The following is an 18,641-nucleotide window of genomic DNA, read 5'->3' on the forward strand; positions in this document are numbered from 1 at the left end:
GTGTTTTCAGATTTGTTCCAGTAGCTGACTTTTCGCTGTTTGCTCTGCTTCTCTGGCGAAAACAACGGGTGTCAACCAGGCGAGACCCCAGCCAGCATGAAATTTTGTCATGTTGTACCATCATTTTGTATATTGGTTTAAGCCAATAAGAATACAATTTGGACGGCTAAATCCCAAATTGCCAGCCCATCCTCATTCGTTCAGTATCCTGGTAGATACCCAACAGGGTGCACGACGAGAAGGTGAGGATTGCACATTAGGTCAGAAGCCCTGGTCGGTTCTCTGCATTCCTTTAAAGACTATATGGAGGTTTCCTCTCAGTTATATAGCTTTGACCCTTAAACACCCCTTATTGATAAGTTAACACTTAAATTATAACTCTTGCTGCTTTTCAGTGAACATATTTATTTGCAATACATTTCATTTTGTTTACACATTTTACGGGAATGAATCTTTTTGCTATCATTTTGTCTATAGGTCTCTGAAGTCAGTAATTTTTAAATCTTCTGGACTGAGAATTGTGCCTATCTTGTTACAGTGGATAATTGTGTGCATATGGCCCAAAAATGCCCTTGGTTTTCAGTTGATGGCTTTACAGTGTGAGTGAATAATAGTTCATCAAATATATTTTCTTTGTAACTTTATTAAATATAGTTCCTAAATGTTTTTTGTTTTATTTTAGGTAACATCTGTTTAGTATTACTGTGCTGACTGGTTAACAGAGCTGCCAATCTGTATATAGTTTTACTCATTAATTTCTTGTATTTTTGTCCATATAAATAAGTAAATATTATTTGAAGTGGTAAAAAAATTACATTGCATCTATGTAGCTTAAAGTACTTTGTTACAGTATTGCTGTAACAAACAGAAGTTTGATACACCATATGTTGATAGAAACAGAGTACTGAATAATCATTATTGATTACATACCAATCCCTACATCTAAAAGTTAATGTAGGGATAATACAGTCAATGTTCATGCAAACTCCTAGAGATCACAGGAATACCTCTGTTACAGTGAGCTTGCTGTTAGCTTGCTACAGTGAATTTCCTTTAGAACAGCATTGTATTGTGCGTGTGAATTTGATTATAGTCTGTTGTAGCTAGTAAGTGTATTATATGGGTATTTGCTATAGTGAAAGTTAACTCGATAAGAAACATTATCGTTTTAAGCTACATAGATGCATAGTAATTTTTTTCCCACTTCAAATAATATTTATTAATTTATATGGCTAAAATACAAGAAATTAATGAGCACAACTATATCAATTATATATACATTGGCAGTTCAGTTAACCAGTCAGTACCACTATTTGATAGTGAATGCAAGTTCCTGAGGCCTCCATGGAAGGAGCATGTGTGTGTGTGTGTGTGTGGTGTAGTCATCAATGATATATATACACACACACACACACACACACACACACGAGGTACAAAGAACTTATAGCACATCAGTGCAGTGTGTGAGGTGCAGATAAGGATTGAGAAAGAAGAAATCTCTTGACATTTTTCTTGAAGATCTTGTGGTTGAAATTGTTGGGAAACACTTTATGAGGAAGACTGTTCCAGAGGACAGAGGTAGATGGAATAAATGAAGAAGGGAGAAACAGGTTCAGTATGTTTGTAATTGTACTGAAAAGGATGTTTGGGCAGCTACTGCTCTTGTTTTAACAGGCCCAACAGCGAGTGGAGGAATGATGCTTACCATTTCACTGGAGCAATGACAATGGAAGTACCTGTAAAAGAGACACAGCTGAAACATTGCATCTATGAAATTGAAGTGAGCCTGTGAGGGAAAGATCATCCATGAGCCAGATTGCTCTCCTCTAGACAGCATCAAAAATTTTTAAGATTTTAGGTGCACCACCCTGAATGTGTGAGCAGTATTGTAAGGATTGGCAGATTTGGGATTTATTATTATTATTTGACACCTCCAGGAAGTCCAAAGACTCATCGAGGGAGGGCACCTGCTTTACAACTCTGTTTCCACCACTTAATCCACCAATGCCATCTACCGCCAACCACCACTTAGTATTCTCACGGACAATCACAAACATCCATGCCCACGGCGGGATTCAAACCCGCAGCGTTTTGGCTGGAGAGCGGATATGCTAACCTCTCGGCTGGCTGGCCGAGTGGAATTATTTATATAGGATTAGTAGCTGGGTGAGTGTAAAAGCTACTTGTGCAGAAAAGAATACCTAGTTTTTTAGTGGCTGATGAAGTTATTGATGTGATATATTTGTACCAGGAACGGCTCGAAACATATGTCAGTCCAAAGAGAGAGAGAGGGCTCTTCCTGAAGATTTTGAAAGGTGAGCTGGCTACCTTCAATGCATCTTCATAGCATTGAAGGTAGTCAGGTTATCCTTGCTGTATTGAAAGATGGTATGGAAACTCATTTGACAAAGCATGTATTTCCCACTGCAACTAACATGGTTTGTCAAATGAGTAGGATGAATGGGGGAGTGCTATTGTTGGCAAAGCTATGGATAGGATTTGTAGTGATTGAGAATTGGTCATTTATGTATAAGAGAAAGAGGGGTAGGCGATAGAACAGAGCCTTGAGTCACTCCTTGCATTGTTGCATTGGTTACAAAGCTTGAATAGGAGGTGCTATCCACTATAAACTAGTAAACCATCCACCAATGAACGACCAGAGAGAAAGCTGGCTATCCAGTTACAGAGGGTGGCAGGTAGACTGAAGGAAGCATTTTGCAAAGCAGACCTTGATGACAAACAGCATCGTAAGCCCTGGAAGGCAACAGCACACATTTCTCCAAACCTTTCCATGGCACATGTCCAATTGTGGGTGATGTATGCTAAGAGATAGCCATGGATCTTGTTTGGCAGAACTGTACTGGTGGGTGCTGATTAACTGATGAGCTTCTAGGCAGTGAAGTTGACTATTGATAACTTTCTCCATTATTTTGGAGAAAATGGCGGTGATTGCATATGGTTGATAGTTGGATGGTTGGCTTTTGTCTCCCTGTTTTGGAATGGGTTGGATATATGCTTGCTTTCATGAGATGAGATAGGTGTCAGCTGAGTATAGAAGATTGAAAAGATGATAGAGGACAGATTCCATTGGGACCAGATGACTTTGTGGTGTTCAAGTTGTATAATATTGTTTTTATGTCTTTTCGCAAAAGATCATGGGAAGCATACAGAGATTGGGTTGCTGGCATAGAAGTGGATGATTTGCCCTTGTTATCTATACAGGGGTTAAAGGAAAAGAGTGATACAAGGAGGTCAGCTTTTCTCTTTGGGTGCTGTAACAGTGATGCCATTTCCTCTTGAATAAGGAGCATTTCCTGTTCCTCTTTCAACCATATCTTACTTATACCAACAATTTTTGGACAAATTAACTTTATCAACACTACAATTTCAATCCACTTGTTTTGAATACCTCTAGCATTTGTAAGCATATACACTACCCCTTTCATTTGTACGCATATACACTAGCCCCTTGTTATAGAAACAAGTGGAACTTGTTTCTATAACAAGTTCCACTGTAAAAACGCTGTGCTTATACATACGGTATTCTTGTTGGCTGCATCTTTTGTTATACTACGTACTTCCACTACCCTGCTTTGCCTTTGTATCTTCTTTTACTCAACTATCGTTAATGGTCGACTGCCTAAAGCTATGAACTGCCACCATATATTTATTTCTCTTATCTCTCATGCTCTATAGTCTAACAAATTTATTTGTTTGACTGTGCCAGTTAGACTATATATTGATTGCGAGAGTATAACGTCTTAAACTAAAAACAAAGCAGATATCGTTTATATTCCCCTCTTATATTATTCATATTTTAAACTAGTTGTGGCTTAAATGTAAATCATAACTTTTATCTTATGCAGGTTCGAAGATTTTTAGGATAGTGCATTGAGAGAAATCAGTTCAATATGTTTTTTACAAACCATTTAATCAAATCAAAAGGAATTATTTACAGAGTGATACAGTATATACACAAAGTCAATTCAGTATTCTGGCTACTCTCAATTTTTTCTACTCTAGTTAAATACAATATAGCATAACATTATTCGATTACAAGACATACCTTGGTAAGCCTAATTTATCATCATTATCAAATTCCTGCCATGTACCCTCAAGGGGTGTACAGGATATGACAGTACTACATGAAAAAATTACATCATTACTAACTTCCTATCTACAATTTTCCTCCAAATCAGTCTGTTACTTGTCAAGACTCCAACATTATCAGATCTTATATTTCTATCGTCTAAGGCACTTTGTACCATATCAATCCACCTATATCTTGGTCTTCCTCTGGGTCGTTTTCCTGCCAATATACCAGAGAACACCTGTTTTGCTAATCTTTCATCTCCCATTCTATTTAACTGACCATACCACCTGAGATTAGCTCTGCTAATGCATTCCTGGATGCTGACAATGTCAAGTTCTTTCCTAATATCCTCATTTTTAATATAATATTGCCATTGATGCCATCTGTTCACGCCTCAAATCTTTCTCAGACTCTCATATCTGCGGTCTCTAGTCTTTGGTCAAGTATTTTACTTCTGACCCAGCTCTCAGATCCATAAGTTAAAACTGGTTTGAACACTGTCTTGTATACAGCTAATTTAGTGTTCTGACTAATTTCTCTCTTATTCCATACGAATTTATTCAATTGACTTCCCACCATACTAGCTTTGCTGATTCTGTTGTCTATTTCTATATTTAATTTACCATCTTCAGTAAAAATTGTGCCTAAGTAGCTGAAATGTTTTACTTGTTCCACAGGTTCTCCATTCACAACACAGTTGACATTTTCAATGATTCTGCCTATTTTCATTGTCTTTGTCTTTTTATTGCTGACCTTCATACCATGTCTATTACAACAGCTATTCAATTTAGTCAGAGACTCTTGCAGACTTGTAGTGGATTTATTTAGAAGTATCACATCATCCGCATAAAGCAAAGAGCTGACATTAACATCTCCAATTTTGATATCAGGTTTAATACCACTTTCCTTCATAATGTGATCCATATAGATAATGAATAACAGAGGGGATAATGTACATCCTTGTCTCACACCAGATTTAACATTAAACCATCTTCCTGTACTTCCTTCAATTCTAACTGCTGACTTACAACTCAAATAAAGACTAACTATTGCTTGATATAATGCCCCATTGACAACATATAACTGCAGCGTATTGAATAGCTTCTCTCTTGGCACCTTGTCATATGCCTTTTCCAAATCGACAAAACTTAAATATGGATCTTTGTTATATTCCCATGCTTTCTCGACTATTTGTCGTAAAGTGAAGATCTGTTTCACTTTACGACAAATTCCGTTTCTCAAGTATACTTGCATAGATCTTGCCAGGAACACTCAGTAGGGAAATACCTCTGTAATTCTCATATTCAGTTTTATTTCCCTTTTTATATATGGGTACTATGAGAGCTCTACTCCAATCATCGGGAATTCGTCCCTCTGTCCAGGCTTTCTGAACTATGCAGTGCAGCCACTGTAAGACTTTTATACCACCATACTTCAGCATTTCTGGTCGAATATCATCTACTCCTGCTGCCTTTCCACATTTCAAGCCTTTGATGGCTTTTTCTACTTCAAGTATGGATATGTATTCCTGACTGCATGCCTGGTCAGTATTTTTTATCGCTGTGCTGTCATCACTGCTTGTTTCATTTAGCAGTTTTTCAAAGTAATTACTCCATACTTCAAGGATATCTTTTTCTCCTGTTTTCATTTCACCTTTATCATCTCTAACTCCTTTTACAGCACTCTTTCCTCCATTCCTGAGCTTCTTCAACAACCTCCAGAATATTTTGCCACCTTCTTGATATTTATTTTCTATATTCTTGCCAAAGTCCTCCCATGACTTTTGTTTAGCTAGTTTTAAACAGTGTTTCGCTTTCTTACATTTGTCTCTGTATTCTGTAAGAGTAAAAGCTGACTTATTTGCCAGGAACTTTTAATATGCTTTCTTCTTTTCCTTCACTGCCTCTTTAACTTCCTATGTCCACCAGGGAGTTCTGATTTTTTTATCCTTGCACACAACCTCACCACATGCCTCTCTGGCAGAATCAATCAATGTTTTCTTCAGAGTTTGCCACTGAATCTCCAAGGTTTGATTCCTGTTCTCAAACTCGTTCATTTTCTTTTCAATAATCTTTCTGTATTTTAGTCTACAGTTCACATCTGAGAGCTGCTCAACTTTTATTCGCTTTAAAACTTTCTTACATGTTATTATTTTCAATATGAAATTCAATTTTATCCTGCTCAAGACTAAATTTTCTTATTCCTAGCCTCTTCTCTCCATGTGAATTTGTGCACATTTTTATGTTGGAACATGGTGTTAGTAATAACCAGTCCATGTCCTGAGCAGAAATCCAACAGATATTTGCCATTATTATTAGCTTTGCTCTTTTCTCCAAATTTTCCCAAAATATTTTTGTATGTCTCACAATCATTTCCTACTCTGCTATTTAGATCCCCAACAAGGACCAACTTTTCCTTTTTCATTGTGTCAGTTGCTTTTTCTAAAGCCTCAAAAAATTCCTCCACTTCTACCTTAGTAGAACCTTCTGTGGGACCATAGGCACAAATAAGTCTCATTGTCCAGTTCCCCATTTTCATATTTGCCCACATTACTCTACTTGAGACTGACTGCCATTCAAGAAGATTAGCCTCGTATTTTGTGTTGAATACTATGGCTACTCCTTCTTTTCCTTGATTTTTATTGCCTGAATATAACATTTTGTATTTATTGCTCAGAAAGATCTCACCAGTTTTGGTCTTTTTTGTTTCAGTCACCCCTATTATGTTGATCTGGTACTTATCTAATTCCTCAGCTAGCTCCATTTCTTTGCCATTCAGGCTTCTTATGTTGATAGTACCGATCTTTAAACTCTGGTGATGTTGAGTTGGGGTTTGTTTTCAGATTTGTTCCAGTAGCTGACTTTTCGCTGTTCGCCCTGGTTCCTTGGCGAAAACAACGGGGGCCTTGTTTAACCGGGCGACCCCAGCCGGCATGAAATTTTGTCATGTTGTACCATCATTTTTTATTTTGGTTTAACCAATAAGAATACAATTTGGTCGGCTAAATCCCAAATTGCCAGCCCATCCTCCTTCGTTCAGTATCAAAGTAGATACCCAACAGGGTGCACCACGAGAAGGTGAGGATTGGACATTAGATCAGAAGCCCTGGTCGGTTCTCCACATTCCTTTAAAGGCTATGTGGAGGTCTCCACTCAGTTATATAGCTTTGACCCTTAAGCACCCTGCCTATCTCACAGACACTTGACACAAAATCTTGCTCTGTAATACAACTAATTATAGTATTCGTTCAGCAGCTCCTTCATTGACCCATGTTCTCTTCTTGTCTTTCTTTCCATTTATTGACTCGTTCCTATCATCCCACTAAATTTCTTCCTTGATCAAGTAGTCAACTATACTTTTCTTGATTGTTCTTTTTGACATGTTGGTGAAGTGCAGCTCCTGCCTTTTATGATGATTCGACACAATCTCTCACGTGGCGGTGATCCAGGTAGACAACTTCAGAACTCACAACGCTTCTCTTTCAACTTCTGACAGTGATCTCGGCATGACTGGGTAAGAGGAAGCTTAGAAAACCCTAAGAACAAAATTCCTTCTTGACGGATTGCCTTATATAGGTCCTGAATCTCTGTTGTGAGCGTACACACGTCTTTCGAAACTGGTCACGTAATTACCTTCGGACATTCTGACATCATTCCTCACATGTCTTTGGAATTCTTTGTCCATGGCAACTATGGTCATGTATTGATCTCTGGAATTTTCATCCATGGCAATTCTCAGAATTTTCTCACTAATCTTAGCACTGACTTAACATTATTTAGTAGCTTTACTTGATTATGTCATGTGCCACATTAATTTAACAAAGGCTCAATACAATAATTTCACATAAAGGATTATTTAACAATTTTCTTATTACATTCTCCTATAAAAAAACAGACTTAAAATCGAACATAATAAGTTCCAAAGTCACTTTATCATGAGAGATTTTACACCACTAACCCCACCCCCACTTCTCGGATATGACTCCTCCACCCCCATCTGCACTCTGTCCATTCCTGTCTATTATCACTACTGTTATGCTCCTCCCCCACATCCTTGACTATCTTAATCCATTCTTGCATAATCACACATCTACTCCTGAAACCATCATCTACACTTTTCATGCAGTGTCCCCTGTGTTCCTTCTCTGCCATTCTCTTCACTCATGCCACTCACCTCTCCATTCACAAATTTGCCTACCTTACTCTCCTGCTCTTCCACCAATACCTCTTGCTTCTTCAGGTCTTGCATTCACTTCAGTCATTCTCTCTTGCAGCAACAGTTTATTCAACTGACTTACACCAGATCCATTCAAATGCAGCCCATCTCTTTTATACAGCTTTATCTTCCCTTCAAATTAATTCCACATATTCACAAAATGAACTCCTTTCTCTTCATACAACTCTGTTAGCCTACCATTATAATCTTCACTCGCCTTCTCAACTCATCATTATCCTATCTAGGCAACACTCTGACTACCTTACCTATCACACTGTTATCTTTCACTCTTCTTAACAGCCTTATGATATCCCTCCTTACATTCTTCTTGTTACCCAGTCAAATCATTTGTGCCAACTACCAACTGTTTGGCTTGTGTACTTCTCCTATCCAATGCTTATACCACTCTGCTCATTCCACCTCCTGGAAAACAGACCTTGTGTTTTCACTCGCCACACCTCTTATTATCAAATCTTCATACATTGTCACTCTCATGAATTTGAGGGACAAATGGAGCTGTCTAAAGGACATTTTTAATTCAGCTGATAGAATCTGGCATTGAGAGCTTCTCAGCAAATTGCCTGTTGAGATACATTTAAATGGATATGGTGTGCGTCAACTGGAGAACCTGTTGCTGTAATGGAAGACCTGAGGAAGCAAGAGGTGTTGTGAAAGAGCAGGAGAGGGTAGAAGAGTTTGCAAATGGAGAGATGAGTGAAGAGAATGACAGAGAAGGAACACAAGCAAGATGGACAGGGAAATACTGTGTGAGAAGAATGATTCCAGGAAGTGTCAGCTGTGTGTGTGTGTGTGTGTGTGCACGTGCACACATGCGCTCTGGTCCTTGCATGGCTGCTGTTCACACACACATACAGAGCTAACTGCCTGGTGTCATTCTTCTCATCCAGCTCCTGCATAGATGACTAACACAAATCACCTCCAACACCATACCAAATATCATATGGTTATGCATTCTGCCCTTCTGTCAAAGAGACATCTGAAGAATCTTGAACAACTTAGACACCAAAAGCTTATGTATTGATGATGTCTTCCCATTAGTATTTTAAAGATGTGCTCCTGAACTAACTCTTGTTAACTTTACACTCTGTTATATGCAGTTGGCATCCACCCCATAGCATGGAAGCAAACCCATCTTCAGTCCATTCTAAAAAAAAAAAAAAAAGGAGATAGATGTTTACCATCAACCTGTTACTCTTACCTTGTGCTCTCTAAAGTAATGGAAAATGTTATCAACAGTCTACTTCGTCATCATCTGGAGAACTGCCAGCTAATCAGTGCCTACCAATACAGATTCTGACAATCAAGATTCACAGTAGATCGTTATGCCTATCACCAACTTCTCTACATGTACCATGAGAAAGTTTGAGGAAATGTGTGTTGTTGAACTTTACATTTTTAATTCAGCTGATAGAGTCTGGCATTGAGAGCTTCTCAGCAAATTGCCTTCTATCCTTTGTAATTGGGTTGCCAGTTTTTTTCTCAAATAGATTGCTGCTTGTAATGTTCGATGCTGTTCTTTTCTCACATTTTTCTAACAATGCAGGTGTTCCTTAGGATGCTGTTATATCACCCACTGTCTTCCTCATATACATAGATCTTCTCTCAATGACCCTGTCCATAGTTTTATTGATGATAAAGCACACTCCATTCCTATTTGCAGTGCTTAGGCATCCCAAGCTTCAAGGACCTCAATAACCAGCATCCTCACCACCAATCTTGCTGTCATCCTTCAGAGGAGCAGTGACAACCTAGTCATCTGAAATGCTCCCAAAACACAATCTTCTCTTTTTTTTTTTATCTTTTCTTACCTTGGATAACACCACTCAACTTGACAGTGAAGACTAGCTCTCTTTTCTTTGTGAGACTATAAAAAATCGCTCATAAAAGTTTTGCTTATGTTTGTTTTTTTACAATTTTATATATGCTTAGCCAGAATTTTATTTAATGAGGAATATGTTTTGTCATGTGATAAAGTAACCTAAAAATAAACATACATGCTTAGTATTACTGGAGCTGTCCTGTGATTAAGTGGTAGTGATATAAAAGAAACAATTGTAGTTATAAATAGTAATGATGCTTACCGTATTCTGTAATCCTTAGGGAATAACACAGAAATGTTCTATGTATATTATTTGTAAGTTTATGTTACACTAGTGTTCGTATGTCACTATTACTATACAACATGCAAGCATTGTAGCAATAGCAGCCATTCTGTCATGTGCATAGCTGTTTTTAGAACAGCTGTTGCTGGGTAACAGGAAGAATACTAGGAGGATAAGTGTAGGCAACTAAGGAAGGAGAGCCAGAAAAGTATAAGAAACTACTAAATTAAGTTCTCTAATCTTGGGAAAGTGTTATATCCAACTTTAATTATTCTCCAAGCATACAGAACTCTGAAGATAATGCATCTAGCCTTAATATTTTATGCTTAATGAAAAGCAAGTGATATTTCAAGGAGCAATATGAGATCTGCAGAAAAGTTCATTTTATTGGAAGTGTATTTGGAACTTTTCAATTAAATGTATTCCCTATTTCTGAGTGATTATTGCCTATTTCAGAAAAATGAGGCAAAGAAGCATTAAGGAAACTTGTTTACAGGAAGGAGACATATGCAAGTATTAGTTAAGTGAGGCCTTTTAAACTTCGTATACTCAAAGGAATTTGAGAGATAAGACAGAATAATATTGAGCTCATTTATGTAATTCCTAGAATGGCCATTTAATTATTTGTATGTATTGTTAGAGATTAATTCATTAATTTAATTCTACAAAGAAAGTCAGATCTTCTTAAAGAGATAAAGTGAACTACTTATTATTGAGAATTGTATTTATTGTATATATTTATGTTTGCAGTAAACAATTTAAATTTTTATATACTAGAGCTTCATTCTTTGAATATACACAACATGTTGATCTTGAAGTCACCATCACAGATACGAATCTGAAACATTCTAACCAACTAAAATAAAATTAAATATATTGTTATCTTACTTCACGACCGACTTTAGTATATGGTTGGATATAGGTGGGGAATAATATAATTGAAGCAAATCAAGCCCATAAAAATATAACAAGACAATTACTTAATTGTCCTAGTAATTTTTCCTGGCACAATCACAAAATCTTGGCATCATTTTTTTACTCAAGATGTTCCTTTTTACCTGTCCGGCTCTATACAAATCCCAAATTTGCCCAAACTAAAAAGATTAATCTCACATGTGAGATGGTGCACGAAAGCTTCTCAAAAAATTCTGGATGCTTTCTGAAAGAGGCAGTTTGATTAACTGACAACTCTCTCTCTCTCACACTCACACAGTTGTTCCTCAGCCGCTTTCTCAAAGACAGTTTTGATGGTTGTGTTATTGTCGGTTTAGTAGAAATGGAAGCATCCATCATGACCCCTCCCCCGATTTCTGTTGAGCCTACAATAACACAACCAGCAACTGTCCAGCATTCATTTACATTTGAGTGTAAATTGAAATGTAAAATTAGTTTTTGATGACATTCTCCATTATTTTTGAGTGGATTCAGGGGAAGGCAAATGGGATGCTAGTTTAATGGCTGACTTTGATCACCCTCTTTCTTGGGGATAGGCTAGATATATCCAGCCTGTTCCCAAAAAAAAGGTTAGATATCCATATTGTCATACAAGAATAACAGTTTTTATAGGTTATACACTTATTAATATCTAGCATGTTATGGATTTTACTCTTAAATTAAATTATAATAGATAAGAAATGGTATTCTTGTTTTAATAAGCAAAGTTTGTGTTTAAAGTATTTCATAATTAGGCTATTTGTATATATAGTGAGCTGGTGACTCCACATCAGTTGTCCCAGTATCCCATAATGCTTACTCATCAGCAAAGGGTTAAAACAAGAATATAATTTATCTGTTATAATTTACTTTGTAATCATGTTGGAAAAACTCTCTTCAGTTTTACTCTTCTCTTTTTGACCAAAGATTGGAGAAAATGTGGAGAGTTGTTTATAGTATAGAGGGAGTTGAATTTCCTTAATAATCTAAACAAGAGTTAGAGGAGAAGACTGATACAAGAAGCTAGTCTTACTGAGCAACCAGTGTACTCATTTGCTATTTATAGAGGAGACTTTTTTTTCCCCATTTTAGTCTGATTTGGATTTTTTGATGATTGCTTTTGAGATATTGCTGGCTGTCATATAGATTTTGACTTCAGCCATTTAGTGAATTTTTGTGTTTGGCACACTTGTTGAAGAACCAAGGTATGGTTAACTTTGTGTAACATGGAAAATGAAAGAAAATCCTCATTACAACAAGGATTATTTCGGTTTTTCAGTCAGAATAGATGTTTGGATCAGAAGAGTGGTAACATAATTAGACTACGGAAAAGAGGCATGCAGACCATAGGATCATCCAATTTTATATTGTTATTAGTACCAATGGATAAGATTAAATCAGAGTTACTAAGAGGAAAGCTGACATCCAAAATATTTGGAGCAAGAGGCAGCTAAGAAAAAGGTCCAGGGTGTTGAGGAAATGATGAGGTTTATTTGGTATTCTGATTGGTAGGCGAACAACTGTGTTTCATTACTGACCACATAGTATGACTTCTCTTCCAGCTTAATCTGTTAATTGTTTTTGTGTTTTTTTTTATTATTTAATCTGAAAACCCTGCTCTAGATACCAAACATAAAAATTTTCCAGCCTCTTCCAATCTCCTACATATGCAGCACAGCAATCTGACATATAGTATTGAAATTCATCCCTCACCTAAAGACATTTACACATGTCCACAGCAGGATTTAAACCCACAGCCAAGCAGTTAACTTACCCACTTTTCAACTGACAGGTCTGGTAACAAATGAATGTTCTGTCCTTTTTACACAAAGAATCAATATAATTTAAATAGCTGAGGTGAATGAAAGTTGTAGAGCAGGACTTCCCAAACTTTTATGGGTCGAGACCCACTTTCAAAAATGGTAATTTTTTGCAACCCACTCGCTTGTAATGCATATTTTAAAAGTAAGCAGCACGAGTGAATAAAAATATCACTTTAGTACTTTTAAATTTTTTATTGAATATACTTAATTAATATATAAATTTATTAATCAGATGCATAACTAGGTGTATGTGAAGGTTGGGATTGTTTTCTATTTTTGCTGATGATGTCTTTGTCATCCACATTGATATGTGTTATTTTCAGATGCAAGGTGTTTGATAATTGAAGTTTATTTTGAAATTTGTTTTTAATTCCTATCATTGCCGAAAATCCAACTTCACACATGTATGAAGTAGTAAAAAGAAGCAGCACTCTTAAAGCTGCGGTAGAATGAGACCCACCCAAAATTGGCTCGCAACCCACACTTTGGGAATCTCTGTTGTAGAGAATACCCGTTGAGGTTCAGTAAGAAATAACAGATTTGGTTTTAATGCATACAGGTGGTGGTTCACATCATTAATGTTCATGTTGTGAAAGCTCATATGTTGGCGAAGTGAATTTTTTTTTGCATGCAATTTTGTTTGCTTTTTTGGGATGTTGTTGTTTTTTTGTAATTTTATTGTATTTTTTAGGTTGTTGATAATTTTTTGTTGATTTTTATTTTTTTTTAAATGTAGGGTTGCTATTATTTATTAATGTATCTTTTATGGTTGGTGATGTTAGAAACTTACTGAGCAGTGATGTACAGTGTAGGTGAAGGACTCGTGGATATGACTCCCATACATGGAATTCCCCCATGACAGTCCAAGTAGGGCCTTGTACCATTCCCTGCATACTAATATTATCAGACTTCTTCCATACATGATCTGGCAGAGCAAGTGGCAGTAAGATTATTTGTCAACTGCTTTTAAAGCCTCATGAAGTATTACCATCATCATTAGTCCCATGTACTATCTAGCTGTGAGAAAGTACACCAATATCTCTAGCCATGCAAATGCATTCTGCAGTAATACCACATAATTTGAAATTCACATTGCTCAAGAGATTATGTTTTTAAGAGGAATGAAAACAAACAAATAAGAAAAAATACGACCATTAGTTTTCATTTATGAAACCAATGGTTGTATTTTTAGTCAAGTAAAATCCGTCCTTTAGGACAGATTTCACTTGACTCGTAAGCATAACAAAAAAAAGTAAATCTGTATTATAATTTAGCATTATATAAAATTACAAAAATTTAATAGTAGAAAGAAACAGTAAATTAAATTGAAGAAATGACATTCACTGATTCATTTTCACTACGTTTGATATGAAGAATTCTAAGCATTCTTATTAATAAGGCATGTAAGGTTACATTATGTATCATCATTTTCTCCATATAAACTTCTTCATAACATATATGTGCATCTTTTATTAAGTTTTAAACTTTTGCGCTTCTTTCTTCAGTTTAAACAATGTTTGACCACCCTTTTTTACAGAAGAAATCAATGTAGCTTAAATAGTTGAGGTGAACGGAAGTTGTACAGATACATAGCATTTCCAAAATACACCAGTTTCATTAAGTTAAACATTTGCAGGGTTTCATCATTTTGGTCATCAATTATGGCCTTCACGATGCCTGTGAAATTTATATATTTTCTCCTGTGAAAAATGTAAAACATTTTGGACATTATGATGGTCTCTGAATTTCTGGCACTAACATAAAATGTTTCAGCATTAGCATCATCACTTTTTAAAGATTCATGTTTTGGACAAATGTCTTGAAGCACTTGAGGGAGTAGAAAGGAATACTTCATTTATTTTGATTTTTATTTCTTGAAACCAGAATACTTTCCACATTTTTGCATAATTGCTAGTTGAATAACAGACTCGACCTTCTTTCATTGTAGTTTAAAACAGTAAATAAAAAAAAAATTAAATAAAATTTAATTTCATTTCATTTTTTCAACATTGTCTCTGATAGTCACATAACATGAGGTATTACTGTACTGCTCCCTGGTTAATTATGGTGTATTGAACATGCTTATGAAGGTGTTACCTACACTACACATATGCAAATAAAACAGGAAACAAAAACTAGATGTTTCATCTTTCTTTTGCCTTGCATTTAGGTCTGATGTAAGTATATAGAGTCAGATTCATATGCAACTTAGATCCACTCATACTTATGATGGCCATCCCATTAATGTGTTCACTGAACATGTAAATTGGATGGATGTCATAATTGTTAATGTGTTAACCAAGGATGTTATTGCTGCCTTCAAGATATAGTATGAAGAAATACTTTTTTGGGCTACTGCTGCTACTGAGGATGAAAAACTTTAAGAGACATTTGGAAGGAATATGATATATTGCATTGTTCAAAGAATATAAATGTAGCAGTGAGCGAGGTGACAACAGAGTATATGAACAGTGTTTGGAAGAATCTGTTGAAAATACATGATCATACACTCACAGGACTTGACAAAGACAAAACCGTACAAGAGACTAATGATAACATAGTGCTACTAGCTGAAGATTTATAGTTGAAGGCTGACAGTGAAGAAGATAAAGAGCCGTTGATGAAAGCTGTGGAAGAAGTCGTTGCAAATGAAGACCCCATAAAGCTAGAAGCACAGAATGCACAGAAAAGGAGAAGAAGAAACTGCATATCCAAAAAATAGTAAAACAAAACTGGCTAAGGAAATGAATTCCAACATGAAGAGATTTAGCAAAGTAGACAGAATGATTTAGAAAAGAAAAGAACAAACTCTGCAGACTAAGATGTGATGTACAAATTTTTAAAGAAGTTACTGGTACTGTCATCTCACACCCTTAATTATCTGAATACTTCATATTGTTATGATTTCTTTCTTATTAGAGGGAAATTGGAGCAATTTGGAGGGATAAATATACATTGCAAACCATACTTTCAGATTAATTGGGAAGTGCTGTTATCATCTCTACACTGTAAGGACAATTCAAGGTACTTTAAACTCTAAAGAAGCTCTCCCATTTGCAACCACTAGGGTTTTCTGGTGGATGTGTGAGAACTTAGGGTAAGTCTGTTTGAAGCACAAAAATATGCCAAAAGCAATTGGGACTCCTTCCAGTTGCATCAGGATTTTCTGGTGTATGTGTCAGTTTCAAGTCTGAAATCAGGTAAGAAAACAGTATCATTAATGAAAATTATTAAACCAAAACCCAAATTATCTTTTCTAAGTATATCTGTGTCTGCATGCTTGTGTTGTGTTTAAATGTTTAATATTTCAAAATTTTTTGTCTCATGAAATAAATAATAATTGCTAAACTGATCATTTTAGATTTTAATAAGCCATATCTCTTTCTTTTAGATTTGAGTTTAGCCAGTCTTTGTGTTCTTCATTTTCTGGCAGGAGTTTTAACTACAGCAGCCTTTACTTTAATGATGAGCTGCTCACAGCGAGCTTCCTCAAACCTTCAAGGAACTCATTATACCTTCTTAGCTTCACTTGAAGTCATGGGAAAACTCTTGTTTGCTTCTGTAGCAGGAATGGCTGTAGATTGGTTAGGATTACCCTTTGTCTATTTTATTATGGTTGTTATTACAGTTGCTGTTCTTGTAGTTATTCCAAGCAATCATTTTGATCATATACAGTGATATTTCAGAGGAATTGTTTCTGTTCATTTAAATTAAGGTGATATAGATTTAGTGTGATATAGATATACAAGCATTATACAGTTGATATTTAATTATTATGTTATTACCGATATTTTTTCAGTATTCTACATGCTGTATAACTTGCAGAGTAAGAATTTTATACAGCTAAGATTATGGAAGATGAACATGCTTTTAAAGAAAAGCATAATATACACTAAATGACCACTTTATTAGGAACAGCATTTAAGAATGAGTGGGACCCCTTTTTGCCTTAAGAATGGCCTGTATTCTCTGTGGCATTGTCCATGCTGGAAATACCAGCAAGACAATATTCATTCATGGCTATAGTTTACCCATTTAACAGTGGGTGAACTACAGCCATGAATGGATGAACATAATCAATAATGAAGTTAAGATAGGCTATGACATTCAGGTGGTGTTCAGCTGGTATCACGGGACCTAATGTGTGTTAAGAAAACATTTTCCACACCATTACACCCCTTCCACCAGCCTGAACTATTGCCACTTGTCAGAAAGGGTTCATGGCTTCATGTTGTTGCCACAATATTCTGGTTCTGCTATCAGCATGATACAGTACAAACTGAGACTCGTCAGACCATGCGACATTTTTCTAGTCATCAGCTATCTAGTGTTGATAATCATGTGCCCACTGAAGTCGCATCTCTCTATTCTTAGCTGACAGCATTGGGATCTGGGTTGGTCATGTACCCCATCTGTGACAGCATATGATGAACTGTGCACTCTGAGATAATGTTCTGACACCACTGTTGTATTCAACTGTAATTTAACTGGTTGTGGTCCTGCTGTCACATTTCACAATACTTCCCATTCTTCTTTGATATCGTACATCAATGAGCTGTTTCCTTCACAGGACTACCATTGTCTTGGAATTGTCTGGTTATTACACCACTTCTGGTACACCCTACTGTTGTGCATAAAAAGCTCAGGAGAGTAAATGCCTTTTACCTATTCTGATGTATTAAACACACATAAAAAAAATAAAACCATTGGATGCCTGATTTCTATAGAAAACTGCAAATATGTGACTCAGTGTCATCAGGAATGGTCTATTTTCTTAAATGGTGAGGTTCCTAATAAAGTAGCCAATAACTGTACAAGGGTGGCTGAACACACAGTTAAGAAAATAAATTTTTTACGTAATCTAGAGCTACACAAATACTCAGAAATTTAAAAACTCCCATATTAATGATAAATTCTCAATAAACTATGTGTAATATTAGAATGAATATTAAAATATGGAATATTTTCATTTTTTGAAATCCAGACATTTATATCAAAATATTCTGCTTTTTACTTTAAATGCAAAGTATAGACTTTTTAAACTGTGTATCTGTCTCTTCCTTAAGAATTGCATTTGCTATGAATGAAAGCCTAAATGGCATAGATTTGCAGAAAATTATAAAAATTCATATAAGAGCCGATTTTGGAAACTGTGTGGTCATTAGTTATAAATTGACAATCCATAGCATGTTGGATTTGTTGCATGTACTACTGGATATAGTAAACTTGTAGGAGAATAAATGCAAAAATGTATATTCACGTCACAATTCTAAGTACACAGATGTCTAGCGATGCTCTTATTAGAGAAAGGGTATGCAATGTGCTTGTGAGAACATGAAGAAGAAGATTGATATGGATGGAAATTTGGATGATAATGAAATCAGGAATAAGGCATGAGGGCAATAAGTTTAGTGTTGTGTAAAATGTGCTGAAGGAAAAACTAAGTTTTAATGT

At 35.9% G+C, this 18,641-nt stretch overlaps 1 protein-coding gene across 5 annotated transcripts in view; it reads left to right on the forward strand.

Moving 5' to 3' along the window:
• The window catches only part of LOC150094460 (solute carrier family 33 member 2-like), a 122,158-nt gene extending 103,718 nt beyond the window's left edge, over positions 1-18,440 (forward strand). For all 5 annotated transcript variants that reach the window (XM_090411942.1, XM_090411939.1, XM_090411944.1 and 2 more), the window contains exons 4-5: positions 478-599; positions 16,579-18,440. In XM_090411942.1, the coding sequence (XP_090268068.1) occupies positions 478-599; positions 16,579-16,865 (409 nt within the window). In that variant the 3' untranslated portion in view covers positions 16,866-18,440. The remainder of the gene's footprint in view (positions 1-477; positions 600-16,578) is intronic.
• Positions 18,441-18,641: the final 201 nt, after the last annotated feature.

The sequence above is a fragment of the Typopeltis vanoorti genome, chromosome 22 (genome assembly GCF_054136105.1).
Source record: "Typopeltis vanoorti isolate ZY-2024b chromosome 22, IOZ_Tvanoo_1.0, whole genome shotgun sequence".
NCBI lineage: Eukaryota > Metazoa > Arthropoda > Arachnida > Uropygi > Thelyphonidae > Typopeltis > Typopeltis vanoorti.